General features: G+C 37.3%; 1 protein-coding gene across 1 annotated transcript; it reads left to right on the top strand.

The window, feature by feature from the left end:
* Positions 1–22,147: 22,147 nt before the first annotated feature.
* Positions 22,148–23,587, top strand: LOC130234767 (serine/threonine-protein kinase pim-2-like). The gene is made up of 4 exons (XM_056465062.1): positions 22,148–22,517; positions 22,922–23,098; positions 23,196–23,284; positions 23,453–23,587. The coding sequence occupies exons 1-4, from the start codon at positions 22,163–22,165 to the stop codon at positions 23,585–23,587; spliced, it is 756 nt and encodes a 251-aa protein (XP_056321037.1). The 5' UTR covers positions 22,148–22,162.
* Positions 23,588–26,060: the final 2,473 nt, after the last annotated feature.

Raw genomic sequence — 26,060 nt, 5'->3', positions numbered from 1 at the left:
GAGAAACCCCCCTGCTCTCCCCCCACTGAGCATCATGGACAGCATTGTGGCAGCAGTGGAGTCATTCAGGTTCCTGGGCACCACCATCTCTCAGGACCTGAAGTGGGACACTCTCTTTGACTCCGTTGTCAAAAAAGTTCAACAGAGGCTGTACTTTCTTCGTCAGCTGAGGAAGTTTAACCTCACAAAGGAGCTGCAGAAACAGTTCTACACCTCCATCATTGAATCAGTCATCTGCACATCAATAACTGTCTGGTTTAGCTCAGCTACTAAAAACGATCTCCAAAGACTACGTCGAATAGTTTGGACTGCTGAGCGAATCACTGGTACAACCCTTCCTACTCCCCAAAAACTGTACTTATTCAGAGCGAGCAAGAGGGCTGCCAAAATCACTCTGGACCCCTCACACCCAGCACACTGCCTCTTTGAACTTTTACCTTCTGGTCAACGTGGTCAATCCCACATGTCATGGGTGTCCACCTCGACCTATGGTCACCTATACTGACATAGTAACCTCTCCCTTTAAGGTAAGATCTGAACCATTTGAGGACCGTCCCAGACAGCCCAACCCAGTTTTCCAGCCTATCCAGAAGTATGCTGTGATCGACAGTGTCAAATGCAGCACTGAGATCGAGCAGTACCAGCACTGTTAGTTTGCCTGAATCTGTATTTAGGCGGATATCATTGATTATCTTTATAAGGGCGCTCTCTGTACTGTGATGTGGTCTGAAACCAGATTGAAAATTGTCTAAACACCCCTTGAAGTTTAAGAACTTGTTAACCTGGTTAAGAACAACTTTTTCAATGATTTTGCCAATGAAAGGGAGATTTGAGATGGGCCTGTAATTGCTCAATATGGTGTTATCCAGGTTGCTCTTCTTCAAGAGGGGTTTAACAACTGCAGATTTAGGTGAGTTAGGAAAAATCCCTGAGAGAAGTGAAGCATTTACCACTTTTAGAAGATACATTTCTAAACAGGTAAACACCGTTTTAAAGAATGATGTGGGAGCGTGTCAAGACTGCAGGTTGATGTTTTCATAACTTGCATAATCTCTTTTAAGATTTTACCATTAATTGCCATGAAATCGGACATAATGTCTGACTTAAGTTGTGGTTGAGCTAGTCTGACTTCGACACAACTTGGCTGATTGGATGAGCTGATTGCCTTTCTGAAATTATTGATCTTGTCAGAAAAGAAATGAGCAAACTCATTACATTTGCTTTCAGAAAGTAGTTCACTGGGAATCCGACTGGGGGGGTTGTGAGTCTCTCTATCGTTGTAAAGAGTTTACGAGTATTATTTACGTTGCTGTTTATAAGGCTCGAAAAGAAAGTCTGCCTAGCAGTTTTTAGTTCCACATTAAAAGCACGAAGACTGTCTTTATAGATATTATAATGGACTACTAGTTTCGTCTTTTTCCACATACGCTCAGCTTTTCTGCACTGTCTTTTCATCATTTGTACTCTTGGTGACCTTGGCGAAGATCGCTTTTGCCCGCTAATCATCTTCTTGGCTTTAACAGGAGCAATGTCATCTATGACATTCTTAACTTTAGAGTTAAACAAATCAAAAAGAGAATCAACAGAGTCTGCAGATATGCTTGGTGCTAGTGATATGGCCTTCATGAACTGCTCATTGGTGTTTTCATTTATGCATCTCTTTCTGACAGAGGCAGATCTGTCTTTAATAGCTGGAGTGATCAATATATCAAAGAAAATACAGAAATGATCAGATGCAACATCCTTAAAAACAGTCGATGAAATGTGTAAACCCTTAGTTATAAGTAGATCAAGATTATCATTATGTTTACACTGCTCTATTACTTCGAGTCACACAACAAAATATGGAGACATATGATTTCTAATGGCTAATAATATACTTAATATAATGTCATTTAATGTCAGAGGCTTAGGGCATCCCATTAAATGTAAAAGAATCCTTACATTCCTAAAAAAGGAAAAAGCTGATGTTGGTCTACTACAGGAAACACATCTGTCCAGTGAGGAGCATAAAAAAACTTAAAAGAGATTGGGTAGGACAGGTATATTTTTCAAGTTTTGCAAGTAATAAAAGGGGGTAGCAATACTGATTCATAAAAATCTTCCATTTATATTTAAAGAACCATATAATGACCCAGAGGGTCGGTATGTACTTATACATGGAACACTCTATGGCAAGGAACTTACATTGCTTAACATCTATGCCATAAACGTAGACTGCCCTAAATTTATGATAAATTATTACCCTTTTTATAACCAATACAATACAGAGTTTGGAACAATAGCTGGAGATTTTAACTGCTGCATAGAAAGTAGTTTAGATAAATCTTCACCTTTTGCCTCTAACCCCAATGCATCAAAGGCCTTAAAAGTGGCTTCTAATGATGCAGGCCTTATTGATGTGTGGAGAGAGTTTAACCCTTTAGTTGAAGATTATACTTTTTATTCAGCGAGACACAAGGCATATTCTCGGTTGGACTTTTTTCTCGTACCACAGGGTTTACTACCCTCTGTTAATCCCTGTAGTATAGGTTCAATCCTTATATCAGACCATGCACCAGTCTACCTTCGGCTGTTGCTACACGAACAGATTCATTCAACAGGGTACTGGAAATTTAATTCTTCATTCCTTACGAATACGGAAGCCTGTAATAATATTCGACAATGGCTGGAACAATACAGACAGGAAAATGCGGCCTCCCCTGTCACTCCTGCAGTGATTTGGGACGCAGCTAAAGCAGTGCTTAGGGGACAACTGATTTCATATGCATCTGCAAGGAAAAAAAAGATAAATAAACAAACTGAACAATTGAAAACAGAGCTTTTCTGCTTAGAACAACTTCACAAACAGTCACCTACAGAGGCAAACAAGAAGTTGTTAGAAATAGTCTTAACTTACTTCAATTTGATCATGCCAAAAAAATCATGAATATGGTAATAAACCAAGCAAGCTTTTAGCCTATCAGCTCAAAAAGGAACAGGCAGAATGCACTATAAAATGCATACGTAATGCAGCAGGCCAATTGAAATATGATTTGCAATCAATAAAATTCTCTTTTTTTGACTATTATACACAGCTCTATACATCAGATAACCCCTCCAAAGTAGATATTAATTTGTTTTTTTCAGAAGATATCCTTGCCCTCAATATCTGAGGAGGAAAAGGAACTACTAGATTCTCCATTCACTCCAGAGGAGGTATTTCAAGCAATTTTATCCCTCCCCACTGGAAAAGCACCGGGCTTGGATGGATATTCTGTTGAATTCTAAAAGGCCTTTTGGCCCCAAATTGAGCCCTTGTTTATGCCAATGATTACAGATTTTGTTCAAAATGGAACTCTTCCCGAAACATTGAAGATAGCTGCAATATCCTTGATACATAAGAAAGATAAAGATGCCTCAGAATGTAGCTCTTTCCACCCTATTTCATTGCTCCCAGTTGACTTTAAAATAATATCCAAATTAATCGCCCGTAGATTAGAAATCCAATTGCCCAAACTTATCAATTCTGACCAATCTGGTTTTGTAAAAACAAGAAATGCCTTTGATAATGTTAGACGATTATTAAATATAATTGACCACTCGGCCCTGTATAAACAACCAGCATTAATAATATCTCTGGACGCTGAAAAAGCGTTTGACAGGGTCGAGTGGCCATACCTATTCTCAGTTCTAAAGAAATTCAATATTGGCGATAGATGTCTTGGGTGGATAAAGTCTATGTATAGCAATTCGCACGCCCAAATATGTGTAAATGGGACTGTGTCTGAAAGACTTGGTCTGCATAGAGGATGTCTGCAGGGATGTCCCTTGTCCCCGTTTTTATTTAACTTAGCTATCGAACCATTTGCAGAGGCCGTACGGCTCAGCAGTAAAATATCAGGGATTTGTATTGATAAAATAGAAAACAGAATTTCACTATATGCCGACGACATAATCCTGTATTTAAAAATTCCGGAAAATTCAGTACCAGCAGCACTAGATCTGATAAACAAATTTGGGAGAATATCAGGCTACAGAATTAATTTATCCAAGCATTTTTAATGAACATGCCAATCTCTAATAAGCTAAGGACCGTTTCACCTTTCACCTGGTCTCAGACTGGATTTAAATATTTAGGGGTAAATGTTTCTCCTAATCTCAAAGATTTATTTTATATAAACTATCCCCCACTTATTAAAAAGATTAAGGATGACTTGGAACATTGGAATTTGCTCCCCATTTCACTGCCTGGAAGAATTAACACAATAAAAATGAATTTAGTACCAAGAATAAATGTTTTATTTCAATCGTTGCCCTGTTACTTAAATAAAGATTTTTTCCAAAATGTAAACAAACTTATAAGCTCTTTTATCTGGAAGAACTAACACCAAAGAGAAAGGAGGGTTAGGCCATCCTGACCTACAGTTATACTATTGGGCTGCGCAGATAAAAGGGATGATTGGTTGGATACAATCATTAAGAACTGCTCACTGGACAGATATTGAAGAAGCTCTATGCTCACCTATACCTCTGACATCACTTCCTTTCATTAACAATATGGGAAAATTACCCCCAGTGACAAGGACCTATGTTATCCACAACATTCTTCGGGCCTGGCAAGATGCAAAAAGGTTTTGTGGCTCCTCTGCTAGAATATCCATGTTAGCTCCTCTGTCCCCTAACCCAGATTTGCACCCTCAATTGGGAAATCTTTGTTTGTGGAAGGAACATGGTATATGTCAGTTTCGAGATCTGTTTATCAATGGTACACTTAAATCCTTCACTGACCTAAGGCAAAGTTCAAGATACCAAGACAGGAATTTTATAAATATCTGCAAATTCACCATTTGATAATTAGTCATGAAAAAAGAGGTCAACTATCCCTAAAGCTCTCCAATATAGAGGAGATTTTGGTGAATTCTGAATCTTTAAAAGGAAAGATCTCTGAGATACATTGTGTACTATTAGAACATTACAACTCTTCACTGGGATCATTTAAAAATGTGTGGCAAAGAGATTTGGAATATAATTTTAATGACGATCAGTGGGAGACTATATGCCAGAATACTCTCATTCCCCTTTCCAATAACAGGATAATTGAACAAAATTATAAATTTATGCATAGGATGTATCTGACCCCACTTCGTTTGAACAAAATGTACCCTAATGTATCATCTAGGTGTCACAGATGTAAAACCTATTCAGGATCAATCATGGATGTATGCATGCATGTTTTTTGGGAATGCAAAAAGCAAAAAAAAAATTCTGGAAAGCAGTACAGGACTTTACAGCCAAAGCTTTGCAAATTGCAAAGCTTTGCCCATTGGACAACACACCAACACTTTTCCTCTTTGGTACAGAACTGAACAAGACACTTGATCCTCTTTCTATAAAGAGACTCGGGATCATTTCCTATCTAGCAAAAAAAAAGCATTTTGCTCAATTGGAACCAACAAAGACCTCCAACATTTGAATTGTTCATACAACTCTTGAATGAAACAATGCTCTTGAAACAATATACATACTACTTAAGAAACAAAGGTGATGCCTTTCAAAAAATATGGAGGCCTCTAATGAACCTCTGACTCTCTGAACACTTCTGATGCATTTTCATAATACGTGTGACCTTTTTCAATCACAACATAACTTTAATTGTGTATTACGATTTTTGTATTCAGTTTGTATGGTTATTTATTTTTTATTATTTTATTTATTTAATTTGATTTTTTTTTCTGACTTTTGCTGCTATACTTGTCTACTGATACCCTTGCCTTTGTTCTTTTTGTTTATGTTTGTATGTTCATTAAAACCAATAAACAAACAATTATAAAAAAAAAGAGGGTGTCACCTATAGAACAGCAGAAATAATAGTGCTGCCTTGGTTACTGCAGTTGATAAATTACATAGCATCCCAAAATTTCAAACATCAGCAAACAACTATAATAATACAACTGTATAATAAAAAATGATGCAAAATTAAATACCTTGTAACAGCATTTAAGACTTTTTATGGGTCTTAAATTTCTCTAAATTAATTTATTAACTGTTAAGACTTTAAGACCCCGCAGACACCCTGTTCTTGTGCTTTACCGGTTAATACACACTGCAACAGCAGCGCCCAGACATTTTCCAGCCACTTTAAAGCAGCAGCGACTCTCTCAAAGTGACAAAAATATTTTTCAACATCCTTTTTACAAAAAGAGGAACCATATTCCGATTTCGACTAACAACAAATTCATTACAGGCTACCATTTTTCTGCTCATCTACCATACCATTTGTTTTAGTGCATATTGATGACCAATTACTGATGATTGCAACTCTAATTTGGCATTTTCTAACTAAATTTTTTTTCCTTTCGTGCTAATTCTCTCAAATGAAGTGTTGGCACTTACTGAAAGATCAGCCACTTCCTCCACAAGACTGAAGCTGCGGTCACACTGGGCTTTTCCTCTTATAGACTTCCATTCATACGCACGCAAATGCGTCAGACCAGAAACGCAAGGTCAGGCATCAAGTTTCGCAGGTCCCTGCGGTGCAAAGTTCAAGCTTGGTGAACTCTGACCCGCAAAATCACATCACTTGATTGCGTGAGACCAATCAAGGATCAAAACAGGACCTCTCTGGACAGAAATTTAAAACATGGACCTATCGCTCGCTTTTTTAATGTCTAATCATCTTGTTTAATCCCGCCCCTTTTCGCAGTGCCGCATGACAGAATTTCGCACACACAAACTCTGGTGTGACCGCAGCTTAACACTTTCTGCAGGCATTTCTAAAATGCCCAATTCCACCAAATAACCTTTGTAGAGTTTCCTTCAAAGTCTTTTATTTGGGAGCAATTTTGATTTTAAAAGACTCCGCAATAACTGCTTTTTTGTGCATGATAGTTCTTCAAAAGGAGACTACCCAAATGTGTCTACTACCGACACCATTTCCAACGCACATAATTATGCTCACAAAAATCTAAATAATGGTTTTAACTACAAATTTTTCAAACAAAACGTTTACAAATATTTCAAACATTAAATAATCTAAACAAAAACATCAACAAAATTAATTTAGCCAACTTAATCACACACAGCAAGGCTACTACGAATTAAATGAAACTTAAAGGTTATCAATTTAAATTCACAAATTTCATAACCAAATGCAATCTCCCCCCCCCCCCCCCCCCCCAAAAATAGTTTTTATCCCCTTTAACACAAAACATTTCCCTAGTCTTCAGTGATGTTAGGGGCTCGAGGCGACTTTAAACGCTGAAACATGAACACCGCGTACTGACCCAATTACTAGATCAGCAGCATGTGGTCTAAAGTGTACACCCACTCCGAGTAACCACAAAAAATAAGAAAGGCAAAATAACAAAGTGGCAGGTCCACAACCTACCCAATGACTAATATAAATAGGGCAAATACTTGCTTGGGATGCAAGCAGTCACTCACACGAAAGCATATCCAGACGAATCATGAAAAGAACGGGGTGGCCACACTTTTTTCCTAACACACTAAACAGCTGAAAAACATAATCGAAATTTTAGGACGAGTCCCCAACCATAACACAAATGAGGGAAAACACAAATTGATAGGTCTAGGGGTATTTAAAAAAAATAATAAAAATTCTAACAAAGTATGGAAAGAATCACATCAAAACTAAGGCTGATCATAAAAAGGAGCACAAGTCCGCATCTAGACAGCCGCTCATGTCACCACCTCCGAAGTGCTGCAGCATGGGTTCTAATAAGCTGGTGGTCAATGATCCGTAGTTGCTAAGAAATCTGCTTAATCAAAACAAAACAGATAATACAAAAACTCTACAGTGCAACAAAATAGCAAAAATAAATAAACAAATACATGGACATGTAACAATGTCTGTTATGACCAGTGGTATAAGTCAAGATACTGGAAAGCCAGCAGACTTTCCTAAGTCACCATTTGCAAAAAATTATTAATTAGGTGTGCTACTATCTCTCTCATGACTTCGGTCTCACAATCTGGGATAATAGGGAATTGACGTGTGCTTTTGCCTCCTCTGGGAAAATAAAGTGCCTCTCCAAGCCACTGAACGTGAAGTGCAATCTGGATACAGAAATCTAACTTGACTCCAATGCCTCGTCTCCCTTGATTGATGTAAGTTAAGTCAACACAGTCAGCGTGATAGTGCAACATTGCATTGATGGTGCCTGGCTACTCATAAGGGTTAGGTTTCTGCTGCAATGTACGATGAGATCTATCTACAATTATGTTTTTATCGAGGTATAGAGCATCCTTGAGAAGTCTGAAAACTGCTGATGTGGTGACAGGAGAATCTTCAAGTCCTCCCACAATTCTTATATTCTTACGGCGTGACCTTGCTTCAAGATTCTCATATTTTTTCTTTTAACCGCTTCACCTCAGCAGAAAGAAAATCCACCTTTTCTTGTATAACGGTGACGTCGTCACATCGCTCTGTACTGTGGCCACAGTATTATAAAAATCTGTTTTTACAGCTTGCAGCTCACTTGTAATTGTTGACAAATCGTCAGCCAGTAGTTTGCAACTCAGAGCGCAGAATCTCTGCAAAATCATTGCGTAAAGAAGATAAAAGTTCAGCTTTAAGAGGTAAAAACTGAAATATTGATAGGCGCGCTGCAGGAGCAATTGAAAATGTGACCTTAGTCATAGCTCGTTTCATAACTGAAAAATAAAATATACTATATTAAAAATCATGCTAAATACATACTGTATTTGCTTTTTCTTTATAGAAATTTCATGCATTCTTGCTATTAAAATGCTGTTGTCATCGTCACACACAAGGCACTTTATTCTTGCTGTGAGGCGATCGTACTACCCTCTGCACCACCATGACTCCCTCATTTCAGACAAAACTGGCTTATTAGATGGCAATGCTAAGCTAAACTGTAAGCTGTCTGCCTCTCTTGCCACTGTTACCACATCTGAAATTTCAATGTACAGAACATTACCCTTTATAGACATTGTTTTTAAAAAGTAAAGTGTAAAGAAAATGTTGTACAACTAGTTCATTATTTACTCTTAAGATTACATTTAGCTCTGCTGAGTGGAAAAATCCTCAAATCTCATTAGTAACTTATTAAAAGGTAGATTTCTACCAAAAGGTGAGCTGTCTGCATCGATGTATTAATAATACTGTCACAAACCAAAAGGTACACTAAACTTCTAAACATTACTATATGATAAAATATTAATCAGCACAACTGTTTCTTATAATGCAAAAATAAAATAAATATTTCATAATCATCAAATTCCCTTTTTATGCTGATTTGTTAAAAGTCATGTGAAATGTGATTTGATGCTAAAAATTAACTAATTAAAATTAACTAGAAATCTTCAATTCACAAAAATAATTCAACTTTGCGACTGCATTTGCAAATAGAAATCCTTTGGGCCCTATCATACACCTGGCACAAAGCACGACACGAGCTAGTTTCAGCTCGGCGCAAGAGTCATTTTGACGTTTGGCACCACGCTATTTAAATAGCAAATGCATTTGCGCTCATATGTGCGCCCATAGGCGTTCTGGTCTAAAAAAACGAGGTGTGTTGAGCAGTACGCAAATATCTTTACAAATGAAAAAGAATTAAAGGATTAAAATATTACAAAGGTTTTTATTTTTCTAGCCTACATAAAAATAAAAACCATACTTTCATGCCTTCTTCATCTCATTTCAGTTTATTCATAACAATTTGCTTTTGTATAATGCTATTATTATTAGCAGTATTATTTATTATATGCATATTTATATTTGTTTCATTTAAAACAAACTTAGATTTGTTCACCTGTAAGGTTTTAGACCATATGGGGCGAAGCATGTGTATCTGGATATACATTTTTTTAACACACTTCGTTATTACTGTTCATTTATTTGTTTGCTGGAAATTAGAACTGAATTTAGAAATAGTTTTGAAACAAATCTTTGCACTTAACAAACGAAATTAATTATGTATAGGCTAATGGATGTCTGTGCGTCCAACACATTTCCCTTTCCACGAGAGTGAAAGTAAAGAATGAGGAGGCTCATTCTCTCATTTTCTCGCTAGTGAAGGGTTCAGTTTTTCCACTTACAAAGTCCACTATGTAAATAGCAAATGTGCTATGGCGCAACTCAACTGGCTCTTAAAGGGAATGGGAGATGAGATGCTGATTGGTTTATTCTCAAAACACACCTATAACTCATTAAGAGAATAAGCTCAACCCTGTTAGACCATGCGCCACGGCGCAAAGCGGACTTTTCCGTCCTTAAAATAGCAAAAGTGGACCCTGACACGCACTTAATGCTTTTGCGCCCTGCGCTTTGATCATCAAAACAGAGCCCTGTGTGTGTGTAAAGCCGTCACTCACATGTAGCGTGCTGTGCAGAGTAGATGTCCGGAATGACCAGCAGGCTGATGAACTCCTCAAGCTTCATGACGACATTGTCTGTTTGATATGAAGTTAATGAATAGTAGAATGTATAATAAGTTATAGCATTCATTTGTTTTATCATGCCATTAGTTCATCAAGTTGACATAATTTGTGCGAGTTTGGATATTTTAAAGGCCATGAGCCACTGCGTGTTACGAGTAACATAAGATGAAAATTGTTTGTAAATTTATTTTCACTGCATCAGTCCTTGTCCACCAAACAAGCTTACGTTCAGCTTTCTTCAAAATAAATCTCAAAGATTTATCTCTAGCAAGTAAATAAATAACATAAAAATGCAGTAGCAATATACACTTATTAGGTACACCTGTCCAACTGCACGTTAATTTCGTACATTTCTAATTAGCCAATCACATGGCTGCAATTCAATACATTTAGGCATGTAGACATGGTCAAGACGATCTGCTGCAGTTCAAACCAAGCATCAGAATGGGGAAGAAAGGTGATTTAGGTGACTTTGAACATGGCATGGTTGTTGATGCCAGATGGACTGGTCTGAGTATTTCAGAAACTGCTTATCTACTGGGATTTTCACGCACCATTTCTAGAGTGGAGAGGTGAACTACTCTGTAACAAAATTTTTAAGTTGCCAACTGAATTTTTTTTTAGTCTGCAGAACTGGAATGACTGAGGTTGAGTGAACCAAAAAATAAACATAATCCTTACTTCCTTTTGTTTTTTCTCATGTACTCAACATTTTTTTCACCTTTTATTGATAGGACAGTAGAAAATATAGAGTATATACAGTGCAGTGGTCAGAGGAGAATGGCCAGACTGGTTCGAGCCGAAAAAAAAAAAAAAAAAAAAAAAAACAGTAACTCAAATAACCACTCAGTACAACTGAGATATTCAGAACAGCATCTCTGAATTCACAACACGTCTAACCTTGAGGCGGATGGGCTACAGCAGCAGAAGACCACACCAAGTGCCACTCCAGATAGCTAAGAACAAGAAACTGATTCTAAAATTCACACAGGATCACCAAATATGAGCAACAGAAAATTGGAGAAACATTGCCTTTCATCAACAGTTCAGGCTGCTAGTGGGGGTGTAAAGGTGTGGGTGATATTTTCTTGGCAAAACCTCTGAGGAATATTATCACTACCTTAAGGAATCTATGCTACGAAGGATTAAGGCAATCCTGAAGGTAAAAGGGGGTCCAACCCAGTTCTAGTAAGGTGTACCTAAAAAAGTGGCCAGTGAGTGTACTATTCAACTGACTTTTACTTAATTTCAGTGATTTCATACAGTGACGAGTAATGGGGACACAAAGCACTACAGACGTACTTCTCTATTACTAAACACAGAGACTCATTAGCTTTATGAACTAAACTAAACATTTTTGTAAAATAAGACATGCAGAATGTACATAGCTGTGCATATCAGAAAAAGGACTGAAAAACACTGTCCTAAAGGTATTCACTCAGCTATCAGTAATCAAGTTCAACTCTGTAGATTACCTGTCTCTTCTCCTCTCAACTTTTGATGTGTGGGTCAAAGTGCTGCCCATACAGCTGGATACTTCTTCACAAATCATTCAATAAAGACAACGGAAGTCCCAGCATTTCTTCACATCCAAGACAACAGAGAGGCCTGAAACTGAAAGATATATATTGGATTTATAAAAAGTTTAAATTAATTTAGCTTTGCCTAAGTTACACTAAAATAATGAGACTTGCCATGACACAAGCTCTTCATGATGGTCAATCTCTTGATCCTGTATCACTTGGAGATGGTTTGGATGATATGGGTTGTATAAAAAGGATTGAAAAATGTTACATAAATACTGAGAACAGCACCACTGTTAATATCAATATTTCAGCTCTAAACAAGTTAGAAAGCAAATGAGTACCAGTTCTCCACACAAAATGAAAAGCATGAGTGATTTACTGAATCACTGACATGGACTCCTCTGGTTAAATGACAAGCAAGACCACAAAAGAGAAAGTGCTTTAAACTATTGGGTAATTTACGATTTGTTAACTAACGTTAAAGATTGTGATGTGTTTGTGAATGAAACCAGAGTATGAAGGTGAAAACAGCAAACGAGCTAATAATAGCATTTAGCATGAAAAAACAGGTAGCTAAGTTAATAGCTTGGAGATAATGTTGACCGGTGCACACAGTGAATGTAATTTTGGCAGACAATATGTTAAGTTTACATGATGTTGTTTGTTTGTATGTTTGTATACTTTATAAGTTAACTTTAACGAAAACCGCGAGAAAACAAACCGAAATTCATCACGTTTTCAATCATCAAAATCTGTACTGCAGTGCTAGTAAAGTGAAGCTTTTAAAAGTGATTAATTTCCTGTTTGTCGTGTTCGGCGACAGGTTAAACTGTAAATACAGAATCATCTTTTGAAGATTTTTAAGTTAAGGTTAAAGTTACCTCAAACTGCTTCAAGGAGTTTTGTGCATTTTAACCTACAGGTTATTTATTTTTAAAATTACTTACAAAAATACAAAACTGTTAAGTAGTGACACTTTACGTTACACGGCCATAATTGAGAAATAAATGTCGATTTAGAGTTTACCTGTTCCTCCTAGTTCCTCCCTGTAAATTACTCTTAACTCTTTGCTGGGAGATTGCCGTTAAAATGACGCTGCTGCGCATGCGTACTCGCGCAGATCTCCAACAGCCAGCATCGAATGCGTTTATTAATATTTTTAAAGAATACAAAAAACATATCACATGTTATCAAAATGACACAATAATTATTATAACAGGTGACTATTTATTCATTTTTAAATGAAAATAAAGTTATTCAATGTTAGTTTGTTAACATTAATGTTCTTATAACAGTCATAATGTGCCCTCTCATTAGCATGTTGAGCTGAGGAAAAGTAAATACGCAACTACATTAAAGAATGAAGCTCTCTATACTCAATCACCCCACTCCCTCACACACGAAAAAAGCCTCTAAAATGATTGCCTATTACTTTGTATTGAATTTTTTTATAAATTTTTAAACGGGCCAATCACGTTGCAGCTTTTTGTTATTGGAATTTAGAATGTCATTTGATGTTCCATCACGTTCTAAAGTTGGCGTTCTGCTGAATTTCTGCGCCATTACTCACAATTCACTGGTACTGTGTAGATATACGAAGACTCTCTTTGATCGATCGGCTTTACTGAGTTAACTGTTCGTATCTTTGTTGTACTTTTCGAATTTTCTCTTGTTTTAGACTATTTACTCTTTGAAAATGTTTACATTACTCGGAGTAATTGCTTTAGTCCTGCGGGGAAGGACAGTCAACAAACCCCACTCAGATCGAGAAGAACCCGTGGAGATAAACACTCCACCAACGATGACCAGTGATGGTAAATTATATAACGATGTTGTAACGGCACCAAAGTCTGCATATAGGGCCCTACACTCGTTATCGTTGAAGTATTTTATTATTAATTTAACAACTATATTTATTTAGTTTTATTAATCAGTTTTATAAAGTCTGAAACACACAGTCGATTGTGTATTTACAGTCAAGTTAGTATATTTCTTCACTTATTCTCCATATTTCTAACCCAGCACGTCAAGTTCCTGGATAAACTTGTTTAAACATTTAGATCAAGTTTGCCTGTTTACAATGTTTTTGAAGCTCTGGGCAGTTTTCATCACAACTCATGTGCAGGAAATCTTTTGGTTTTATATGTCTCATAGGTGAAATAAATGAACAGTATCTAATTTAATCTGTAACAATCTGTATAGTATAGAGGCTGAATAAGCGGCTTTGAGAATTTCAATTCTGATTTAATAAATATACCAAAGTGAAAATCTGTAATGCAGTACAGTATAATAGATATTGTATTACAAAACTCAGAAATAAACTCAACATCCTACAGTTTATTACTTACAGTAGCATACATGTTCATATTGTCACGCATTTACACAAAACTGAAATTCATTGCTTTAAGCTGAACTTAAGGTGATGTTTTCTTTATGATGAAATGACTTGGCAACTCAATTCTTTACTTATAGGAGCTGTCAAAACACAAAAAGCATGACCAACACATCCATGCATGTTGAAACCACAAAACTAAACCCCACATAGTCACTTCATAATTGATATCATCCATTAATATGGCTAATTAATATTTCATTTATCAAATGTGAATAAAACAATCCTTAGTTATTATATATTTGTTCTCTTTTTAGGTCGAGAAATTGATGGCAGGACTGAACACCTGTCATCGGAGGAACCAAGCACCAGTGGCTGTCCAGTCCATGTTGACGACCACAGTGATGTCCTCCAATCTCCCAACACTACACCGACCCTCCAAACTCCAGACCATGCTGCAGCTCAGAGTGTTGACGACGTCCCTACAGCCTGTGCCACGTCCGACTGTAGTGAGGATGATGTCCTTCAAGCTGCAGTGCCTTTGCTAGCTGACTTGTGTGCACGTGTTCTTCAGGACACTGAGCCACAGTCATGCCAGCAGCAGGAAATGGAGAAAACTGTGACTGGTCAGTTTGTTAACTTCCACATTGAGTAATTCAATAAACATGCACAGATTAGATGGCAGATTATTAGCAGTGAAATAATAAGTTTGAGAGCAAAATGGCAAAACTTAGAATCGCTTCTTTGTTTTGTCAGTTGTGAACATTAACAGATTACAACATTTTAATAAATGCCCGCCTGATTAAAATAATAAAAGAATTGGAAACACTTTACAATAATGTTTCATTAGTTAATGTTATTTCATGTATTTGCTAACATGAATTAAGAATGAAAATATCTTAAGCAGCATTTGTTGTGAACAATAACAAACACTTACATTTCTTACCCATATTCAAAAAAGAGCAAGACAAACAATTAGAAAATAAAATCAGTTAAAAATGATTGTACAAAATTAAGGAACACTCTGAATATTTATTGAGTTCATTCACTGACAGAGATGTGTTTGTCACTGCAATGTTTCAGTATTCAGAACATGACTGAGCATTTACATCCAGCAGTGTCACTTTTTCAATGTATGTTTGTTTAATCGCATTTTACATTTATAATGGTGGGCTGCGAGACCCCAAATAGTCACTTGAAAATGTACAGCTTGCATTAATATGGCTATTTAATCTTACAATTATCAAATGTGAATAAAACAACCCTTATTTATTATATATTTGTTCTCTTTTTAGGTCGAGAAATTGATGTTAAGACTGATAACCTGTCATCGGAGGAACCAAGCACCAGTGGCTGTCCAGTCCATGTTGACAACCACAGTGATGTCCTCCATGCTGCAGCTCAGAGTATTGACGACGTCCCTACAGCCTGTGCTACGTCCGACTGTAGTGAGGATGATGTCCTTCAAGCTGCAGTGCCTTTGCTAGCTGACTTGTGTGCACGTGTTCTTCGGGACACTGAGCCACAGTCATGCCAGCTGCAGAATATGGAGAAAACTGTGATTGGTCAGTTTGTTAACTTCCACATTGAGTAATTCAATAAACATGCACAGATTAGATGGCATTTTAATATTAGTGTATCAATAAATGGTTTGATTAATTTACGCTTCAGTTAGGAAGAAAATATTTCAAATAGCTTCATTTTCTTCTTATTATTTTATTTATGAACATCAAACATTTAAAACTGTTTTAATAAATGCCTGCTTAGTTTACAAATTGGAAACACTTCACAATAATGTTCCAATAGTTCATTTTAGTTCATGTATTTATGAATTAAGACTTAAAAATAATTGTACAGCATTAATTAATCAAAATTCAACATTTACTAATGCATTATTATAATCCAATGTTATGCATTTAAAGAGATAAATGCCAAAAAATAATATTCTGCCAACATTTACTCACACTTGACTTGTTCCAAACCATGTTTTGTTGTTCTGTTAAAGCGAAAAGAAGATATATTGAAGAATGTTGAAAACCTGTAACCATTTGCATCCACAGTAGAAAAAACAAATACTATTAAAGTCAAGGGTTACAGGTTTCAACATTCTCTGAAACATCTTCTTTTCTGTTAAATAACAAACGGAAAAACTATAAATTGTTTGGAATAAATCAAGGGTCAGTAAATGATGATGGAATTTACTACTGTATTTTCTGTACTACTATCTATACTATATTTCATATATATATATATGTTTAACTGACTGCTTTTTGCATTGTTAATACAACACCCCAATAATCACTTCAAAATGTACAGCATACTTTAACATGGCTAATTAACATTTAATGTAAATAATTTGAATAAAACAATCCCTAGTTATTACATATTTGTTCTCTTTTTAGGTCGAGATATTGATGATAGGACTGAATACCTGTCATCGGAGGAACCAAGCACCAGTGGCTGTCCAGTCCATGTTGACAACCACAGTGATGTCCTCCAATCTCCCAGCACTGAAGCGACTCTCCAAACTCCAGACCATGCTGCAGCTCAAAATATAGACGACGTCCCTACAGCCTGTGCCACGTCCGACTGTAGTGAGGATGATGTCCTTCAAGCTGCAGTGCCTTCAGTTCTTCAGGAGAAGAAAACAATTTTTGGTCAGTTTTCCTCCTTGACACTCATTCATTAATTCAGTCAACATTCACAGTTTTACCTCAGTTTAGTAGGGTATAACGATAAATAGTTCTGTTCAATTTCATTACAGTTGGAAAAAAAAACAAGCAAATCTTAAAAAATGCTTGTGATCTTTTATTACTGTTATCAGTCGAAAACACAAAATATATACAAACATAGAAGGTAGAGCTCTAATAATGTGACAAAAGGTGAATTCTACGTGAAATAATATACAAATAAATTAGAATATATTTATATGGATTTTTCAATAAATGAAAAAAGGACAATAATTACTAAAACCTTTGCTGCATGAATAAAACTAAAACTAAAGAAAATCTGCCACATTTATCTGACAGAAAAAAACACCAGTTACATTTCAGTTTAAAATGAAACATTTTTCACCTGTATTTAGAAAAAGCTAAATTCTGGAAGACTCTGAATATTTGTGAAGGTGTTGTACTCACTCTTGTTCATTCATGCACAGAGATGTGTTGGTCAGTGCAGTGTTGCAGCAGAGCACTACTGAGCATTTACATCCAGCAGTGTCACTTTCCCCTGACTTGAACTGTCTTTTTGTCCATATTTTGTACACACTGACTGAACTCAGAGTCCTGTACTGAAATGGTTAGGTGCGAATAGTTAGACCCCTACAGTTTAGTAGTTTGTGCTTCAGACTGACTTCAATACACAGATTGTTTAAATGTTGTTAATAACTAATATTCAGCTAATTTGTCTTTAGAAAGTAAAAAGTAGCTCTTAATTCGATTTAGAAGCAGTAAGTGCTGTCAGATTTTATTTCAACATCTCTGATTTCTCTTTTAACAGTCATCAATTCACGCCAATATGAAGTTGTTGATGAGCTCGGTGAAGGAGGTTTTGGAACCGTCTATGCAGCGACCCGTTTGGATGATGGACTTCAGGTATGGATCTGAATAGCAATATTAATCTAGCCAATTATTTTTGTCCTGTTATTCTCGTATCACCATCGCCTTTGTTCATAATTCTAACACATCCATTCTTTTGTTTTGTTGATCAGGTTGCAGTGAAATACTGCTCGATATACCACACCAAGTTCATCAGCATTGTAAGAAAACTGTGCTCTCTGTTTCTCCTGTTTCACAATTTTACATTTCAAACACTTCATGCTAACATTAAAGGATTAGTTCACCCATAAATGAAATTATGTTATTAATTACTTACCCTCATATCATTCCAACCCCCCGAGACCTTCATTCATCTTCAGAACACAAGTTTAGATATTTTAGATTAAATCCTGTTAGCATACAAAGCTCCAAGAACACTTTTAAGACTAAAAAACAAAGTTTTTGCTTCCTTTTCTGGACTTTGAGCATCTCATTGCTTTTGATGAAGGATGAGGGATTTGTGTTCCTAAGATGAACGAATGTCTTAAGGCGGACACGGCGCGCACATGACAGTTAAAAGTATCGCACACCAGACGCGCACATTCACATGATATTTAACATGAAACTAATCAGATGGCGCTCTGTGGCGTGGCAGGAATATGAACAGCGTCCTGAGTCGTGGCTGGGCGCCGCCGCCGGTGTGTGTACCCTGATAGAAACCTATGTTTAGAATTCTGAAATGTATGGCGCTGCGTGGCGCTACGTGGCTACGTGTGTGCCCCTTTAGGGTATTGTAACAACATCAGGGTAATTAATAACAGAATTGTCATTTTTGGGTGAATGAATTCTTTAATCACAGCCTGCAGATGATATTTTAGTAGACAATCAACTGATTTCAGTTCTTTTACCACTGATTCATCATAAAAACATTTTCTTCTAGGATGGTTTTGCTGAACCACTTCCAATAGAAATTGCTCTTCAAATACTTGTGAATCAAGGCCCAGGGGTCCCTGAAATTATTGAGCTTCTGGACTGGCAGGTGGAACGTGACTTCTACCTTATGGTCCTGGAACGGCCCATACCCTGTCAGCCCTTGAATGATTTCATAAAAAGCTATGTTGGCCCCATTGATGAAGACGACATACAGTTCATCATGAAACAGGCCGTATTCGCAGCTCAAACATGCTGCCAAAGAAAAGTGTTACACCGAGATATCAAGCTGGAGAACCTCCTGATCAACCCGGACAATCTTGAGGTCAAATTGATTGACTTCGGGTGCGGGGAAATCCTCAAGGATGAGGCTTACACAACCTATTCTGGTATGTATGATACCTTCAAACTCCGCTGATGACTTGAGGGCTTTTCATACTTGACTCTGAGTGGGACAAGCTCTCATGAAGGAATTCACTGTTGTGAATCAAATGAATTCTTGCATAGTGATGGATATTCAGTTAAAAATGCCATGTTAACTGAAACAAAATCTCTTTCCACCAGGCACAGAAGAGTACTGCCCACCTGAGTTTTTGGTGACTGGAAAATACCACGGACAACCAGCGACAGTGTGGTCTCTCGGGCTAGTCTTATTTGTAATGCTTTTCTGGAAATTTCCAACAATACGAGAACTGAATACGATCATGAAAAATGACTGGTCCATAGAAGGCCTGTCAGAAGGTGAGATCTTCATTTCAGCACAGAACAGTTGTAATTGTTAGTCTTAAGGCAGGTGCATGAAATGTTGCTGTTGTACGAGCTCGTATATTTCTCCCATCAGAAGTTGTGGAAATCATTGATGCTTGTTTGGTCATTGCTCTTCATAATCTACAATCTTCACACCATGTATGCCTGCCTTTAGACAGAACATAGCAAATTAACTTGTGGCTTAGTTAGGATGATCGTCTAGATCAGGGAAAGGTAACTTTAATCCTGGAGGGCCAGACTTTTGCTCCATTACTAACCAAACAAACCTGACCAGTCTAATCAATGTTTTCAAGATCACTGGAAAGCTATAGACACGTGTGTTTGACTAGAGTTGGAGCTGAACTCTGCAGGATAGCGGACCTTTGAGAAAAAAGTTACACATCCCAGATCTTGATCATTTAAGTGTGAACAAATTTCAAGGTAATAATCATGTCTCGCTCTTCGTTCTGCACAGAATGCTGCGATTTTATGCGCTGTTGTCTCAAGATAGACCCCAGAGAGCGGATTGAACTGGAGCGACTCAACCTCCACAGTTGGATTAAGGTAAATACATGTTAATGAATTTGAATATTTTTGATTTGATTAGTTAGTAGATAATAGACATTAGATTTACAGTTTGATGTAAAGCTGTATAGTCAGTCCTAATACACCATCTTATATTCATTCTTCATGTTCTTTAATGCCCACTTTCTTTACTTTAGGCATGTTGCCTATATTTGTTTTTATGCAGTTTGTGTGATGACAATAAATATGATTTCTGTTTCTGTTTCAGACCAAAGAAGAGAATAAGATCAGCGAAATAATGGGTCAGTTTGGTACTGTTAACCCAACACACGCATGCGCACACACTTTTTATGGCAATGTCTTTATTATTGTCAATATTTAATCAGCACTCAAATGTTTTATGCGTTTTGTTTAATAATAGATGATAAATAGCTAAATGGTTTTTCCACATTCAACAAGATTTCATTGTTCATTTGTTGACGTGTGTGTGCTGAATATGTACATTTTACATGAAGAAAAACATATTTCTATAACTACTACAGTTCATTTAAACAGTCCTGTTTTGTGTGAATTTATTTTTAAGGACAAATATTTGGTGCGTATATGAATCAGACAATAGTCTTGGAGTAAATAAACTCTCTACTGATTGACATTTTATTTCAACATCTTTGATTTTTCTTTTGACAGTCATCAATTCATCCTCTTATGAACTTGGTGTTCTGCTGGGTAGAGGAGGCTTTGGACTTGTTCAAGCAGCAACCCGACTAGAGGATGGCCTTCAGGTATCATCAATTTTCATCAATTAATATCTGGATCACTGCTTTAAATCAGAGTATCAGATTAAAATAATGGATAAATATGTGATTATTATTTTGGGCTAAATTAAACTGCTTCTTTGTTGAACTGTTCAGTGTTAATGACTGAAATATCAGCCTGATCTCAGAAGAAAACTGAACTATTTTACCTTTTGTCACTTAGTGGCTAATTGGTGTGAATTCAGATGAGTTCATTCGTATGAAAATGTATGATTTTTAAAAGGATGCGTGACACCAAACCCCAGGCCTAAACCCAACTGTCAACCGCAACCAGGCTCATTTTGAAAACGTACCTCCACGGACATTTCTGGAGACCGCGAAATATGTCCCGGTGGCACGTTTTTCTGCAGTTTTTGTTTTCTGCAATCCGCCAGAGGTCGCTGTGTATGCTTTTTGAGATCTTAAATTTCCCTCGCGAGTGCCATTCGCGCCTGCTGTTCTCGCATAAACCCACCAGAGGCCGCTGTCGACTCACTTTTTGACAGACTTTCTGCCTGACTGAGGGAACGATCCCTAAACCCAACCAAATTTATCGATTGACCCGCCCAGCCACTTCCCTAAGCCCAACCAACACATTTCAAAAGCAATCCAAAAAAATAAAAGCCCTCGTCTGATTTCACCACATTCTCACCCTACTATTCACTTGTTTGTTTTATATTTTGGATTCTGTTTTTGTCTTAACTGTTTTTTGGAACTGCTCTTCACCGGCCTCGAACCCCCGTCTTCGTGGTCAACTCCTCTCTGCATCTCAAATCCGCCGACGTACGTGGCGCCCTAACGGGACAAACTGGTTGCAGCCGGAATGCCGTCCATACAGAGGTAAGCGGTCAGCTGGTAATCGCGAAAAGGAACGGCGTCACACCTCCCCTTAGCGTTCGTTCAAAAAAATGAAATGCAGCCATACGTACCTGTGCCTACGTAATTCGCTGTCTCCAGAAACGTCCGCAGGGCTACGTTTTCACAATGAGCCTGAGTTGGTCAACCTGGATAAGCAAATTACAAGAGTGAGATTGTACAAATTCAAACGAATCAGCCACTAAATCAAAAAGTGACAAATTGCCATGAGATAGACATATATGAACTCTGAACACAATAATTGTGTATAATTCTATAACACATCCTTTTTTGTTCTGTTGAACAGGTGGCAATTAAATTTGCCTACACAGAGAACGTCAGGTTCATCAACATTGTAAGTAGGCTGTTCTCTTCTACTCTCATTCACTGTTTCATTTTCAAGTATCTATAAATCACTAGACAAACTGTTATTGTCAACATTTTTACACAATATTCATCCAATCATCATAACAAATACATTTCTTCCAGGACGGCTACTCAGAATCACTTCCAATGGAGGTTGCTCTTTTAGTTCTTGCAAACCAAGAACCCGCAACACCGGAAATAATTCAGCTTTTGGACTGGCGCGTGAATGAGGACGAGTACATCATGGTCCTAGAACGGCCCATGCCCTCTGAAGAGCTGACCACCTTTCTCCTGCGCCAAGAGTCGATCATTGAGGAGGATGTGGCACGGGTGATCATGCGGCAGGCAACACTGGCAGCTCAAACGTGCTGCCGACGCAAAGTGTTTCACCGCGATATTAAGATGGAGAACCTCCTGATCAACCCGGACACCCTCGAAATCAAATTGATCGACTTTGGATGTGGGGAAATCCTCACCGATGCTCCTTACAGAGGTTTTTCTGGTTAGTATGATCCCTTAAACTGTGAAGTGAGTCTCAAACTGTAGTAACGAGTTTACAATAGACTCCGAGTCAAGCTCTCACGTAGCATCATAGAATGAAGTCCACCAATCGATTAATACTGAAGATCTGGTGTATTAAAGGGATAGAAGATTTGTGCACTATTTACTCTTCCTCCAGTGATTTTAAACTTTTATGAGTTTCTTCTATTGAACACAAAAGAAGATATTTTGAAGAAAGCTGAAACCCTGTAACCAGTTAGTAGAAAAGAACAAATACTATTCCTTTAATGAATGAAGTGAAAAACATTGCTTCCTGTCTGTTGTAAATCGAATACATTATTGCTGAGTAATGGCTATTTAATAAAAAAAAATCATCATTTAATGGTTAAAATCTCTCTCAATCAGGTACAGATGATTATATCCCTCCTGAGTATCGGATAACTGGCGAGTACCACGGTAAACCAACTACAGTGTGGTCTCTCGGAGTACTCCTTTATGCGATGATGTGTGGAGATTTTCCAAATCGACATGACCTGCAAATGATCAGACATAACATCTGGACCAAAGATCACTTGTCAAAAGGTAAAATCTCTATTCGGGTCAAGGCAAGTGGTCAATCTGCATAATACAAACTAGAGTTGTGAAGTAAATTTAAGTTCTCTCTCTTCTTTCTGCACAGAATGCTGTGATTTGATCCGCTGCTGTCTCCAGATCGACCCAGAGCAGCGAATTGAACTTGAGAAACTGAGTCTCCATGCCTGGTTTACGGTATTATTTACATTCTGAACATTTTTGATATTTGCTTTCTTATGCACTCTTTTTACGTATGTTCCTAATATTTCATAAGGGTTTCATTTACATATATTGCCTCTTTTTTAGATGTTCTTTGGTTAATAATGCATTAAATAGCAGACTTCAATTTTGTTTTTGTTTCAGACTGAAGATTTGGAAAGACTTGAACCCGAGGACTGGCTGGTCCAACAACTGTTATGGGATCTTCAATTGTTTTATATTCCCTTCCTTTTAATTGTTACTTTTTTTTTCTTTCTTTATATTATATTGTATTTGTAGCCAGCCATGACAGCAACCCTGTGCCACCTCAAGACCATAGAAATCTTCAAGACTCCAGACTCAGGGACCGACTGATTCATCAGCTGTCATGGCATCCCCACTTTTGTTATTGTATTTTTTACAACTTTATTTTTACAACTTTAATAAATATTTTGTTATTTTTTTTTGGAAATACTAACGGTACTTGTGCAATTAAAAAAGAAACTAAATTGTTCGGCAAAGTACAGAGCTCTCAACCACTGCAAGACATATGCACAATTTGCACATCAGCCATTTAAAGAAAGGAATTGCATTCATACTCTGAATACTTGCTGGACTGTACATACAAATTACCTACATTTTTCAAATATAAAGTGAACAGGAAGTGTTTGTGGAACTACAGTGTTGCGAGGGAACATAAAACATCTTTGCCAGGGAACACAAAAGTATTGCGAGGGAAAACAAAACTCTGGGAGGTAACGCAAAAATGTATATTTAAAATATATATTTTCCTCCCACTCATTTTTCCCCCACCACTATGTCCCTTCCTTGGCTCTGTAAATAGAAGGTACCAAACTGTATGTTTAATGTTCACTGTAATGTGATGCTGTATTGTATGTACATTTTCTTTTTGCTCAATAAAAAAAAAATGCACTCAGAAATGGCATCTCCATTTCTTTCATTGTCACTTCTTTTTTACTACTTTTACATTATTATTACTGACAGTAAAAATAGTCATTTACGCAAATTACGTATAGAATGTAGGAAGGTGAGTGGGTTATGGTTACAATATACAACAATATTATTTCGAGAAATAAACCACGAAATGTTGAATAGCAAGAACTATCGCTAAACCTCCGTTTCATTAGTAGAATACATCCGTTGGGCAGATGTAAACTTCTTTAAAAAGTAACAAACTGGGTATTCCACTTCATCAGCACCCCTTTGCTGGAGAACAGCTCTCGCATCTCTTGCATCAGGTGCAGCCAACACTGGAGCTGAAATCAGTAAGGTTTTAATTAGACATTAGACAACTCAAACTGAATCTGAGGACTTAGGAGAACAGTTCAATGAGAAACCTCTGTGGCAAAATTCTTGCAAAACGAATGGTAGTAACCTCGTTAAGTAAAAGTCACAAATTGTCATAACCGTAGCAGCAACTAGGCACACTTCATCACTACCAGTTACTTCTCCCAAATAGACACGAGCGGCTTTACCAAATTCACATTTGGCCAAGTTAACGGTAAGCTTAGCCTCTGCCAGTTGATTAAAAAATTGTCTGAGTAAATTCTTGTGTTCGAGTCATGTGGAGCTGTAAAAAACCACATCATCCAAGTACGCTTTGGGATTGAGCCAACACTGTTAATGAGCCGTTGGAAAGATCTTGGAGTATTTTTCATCCTGAACGTCATCACCCTATAATTAAGAAAAGCATCAGGGGTGATAAATGCCAGTATTTGTTACGGTTGTAGGTTTGTGCGCACTTCTGAGTGTCTGTTTGGTCACATGGTTTTGTTTTGTTTTGGTGTTCCACGTGTGTCTGTTACATTAGTGTTATGTCACGTGGTATGTAGAGCCCTGCTATCCTGATTAGCTTGCCAGCTGTGACTCGTTATCTCAGCTATATCTGGACTATATCGCTATATCGTTGTTGTTTTTGATGTGCTTTCTGTCTGTGTTCAGGACTGGCGTGGAAATCCGTCTGATACCCAGATCTGCTATTCTGTTCCTGCCTGTTCCCCGATCCCTGTTTGAGCGGGATACCTTATATCTTTTGTTTGTTTATTTGTCATTTTGGACTTTGTTCTTATGCTATATTGACTTTAGAAACGTACGCAGAACCTACACAATCAACACAATCCAAGGATAGCAGTCATTATTGTTACAGCATTTACCAGTCGATAATCCGTGCAAAATCTAAATGTGCCATCAGATTTTTCTACCAGCAAGCACGGCAAACTCCACGGACTGTTACTGGACTCAGCGATGTGACTTTCCAACATGTAATCAACTTCTTTTTGTAAAAATGACCTTTTAAGTGGATTAACACAATATAAATGTTGCTTTATCAGGTGGGTAAAACCAACATCAATATCATGCTCAATAAATGAAGTTATATTAGAAATGTCACTGAACAACATAGGAATACCTCTCACTAACCCAATGATGTCAGCTTTCTCAGCTTGAGACAAGTGCGGTAACTGGCTACTCAAAGTTGTGAGCATCTTAGAATTTTTTAACCTACCCTCAACTGTACGTCTATATGGTTCTACGTCACTTTCATCAACAAATGTAAAAGGTCCAATAGAGAGAGATCTCTTGAACAGGTACATGTACACTGTTTTCAACTTTTCAGGTATCTGAATCTCTCTCATAATAGGGTTTAAGCATATTTACATGACAAACTCTCAGACTTTTGCGATGATCAGGCATATGGATGGTTGGACAGTTTCCTTTTGATTTCGTAAGGACCACTATAACGAGCTTGCAATGA

This window comes from Danio aesculapii, chromosome 2 (assembly GCF_903798145.1).
Source record: "Danio aesculapii chromosome 2, fDanAes4.1, whole genome shotgun sequence".
NCBI lineage: Eukaryota > Metazoa > Chordata > Actinopteri > Cypriniformes > Danionidae > Danio > Danio aesculapii.
The sequence above is the reverse complement of the archived record's forward strand: the minus strand, read 5'-3'. Positions and strand labels throughout refer to the sequence as shown.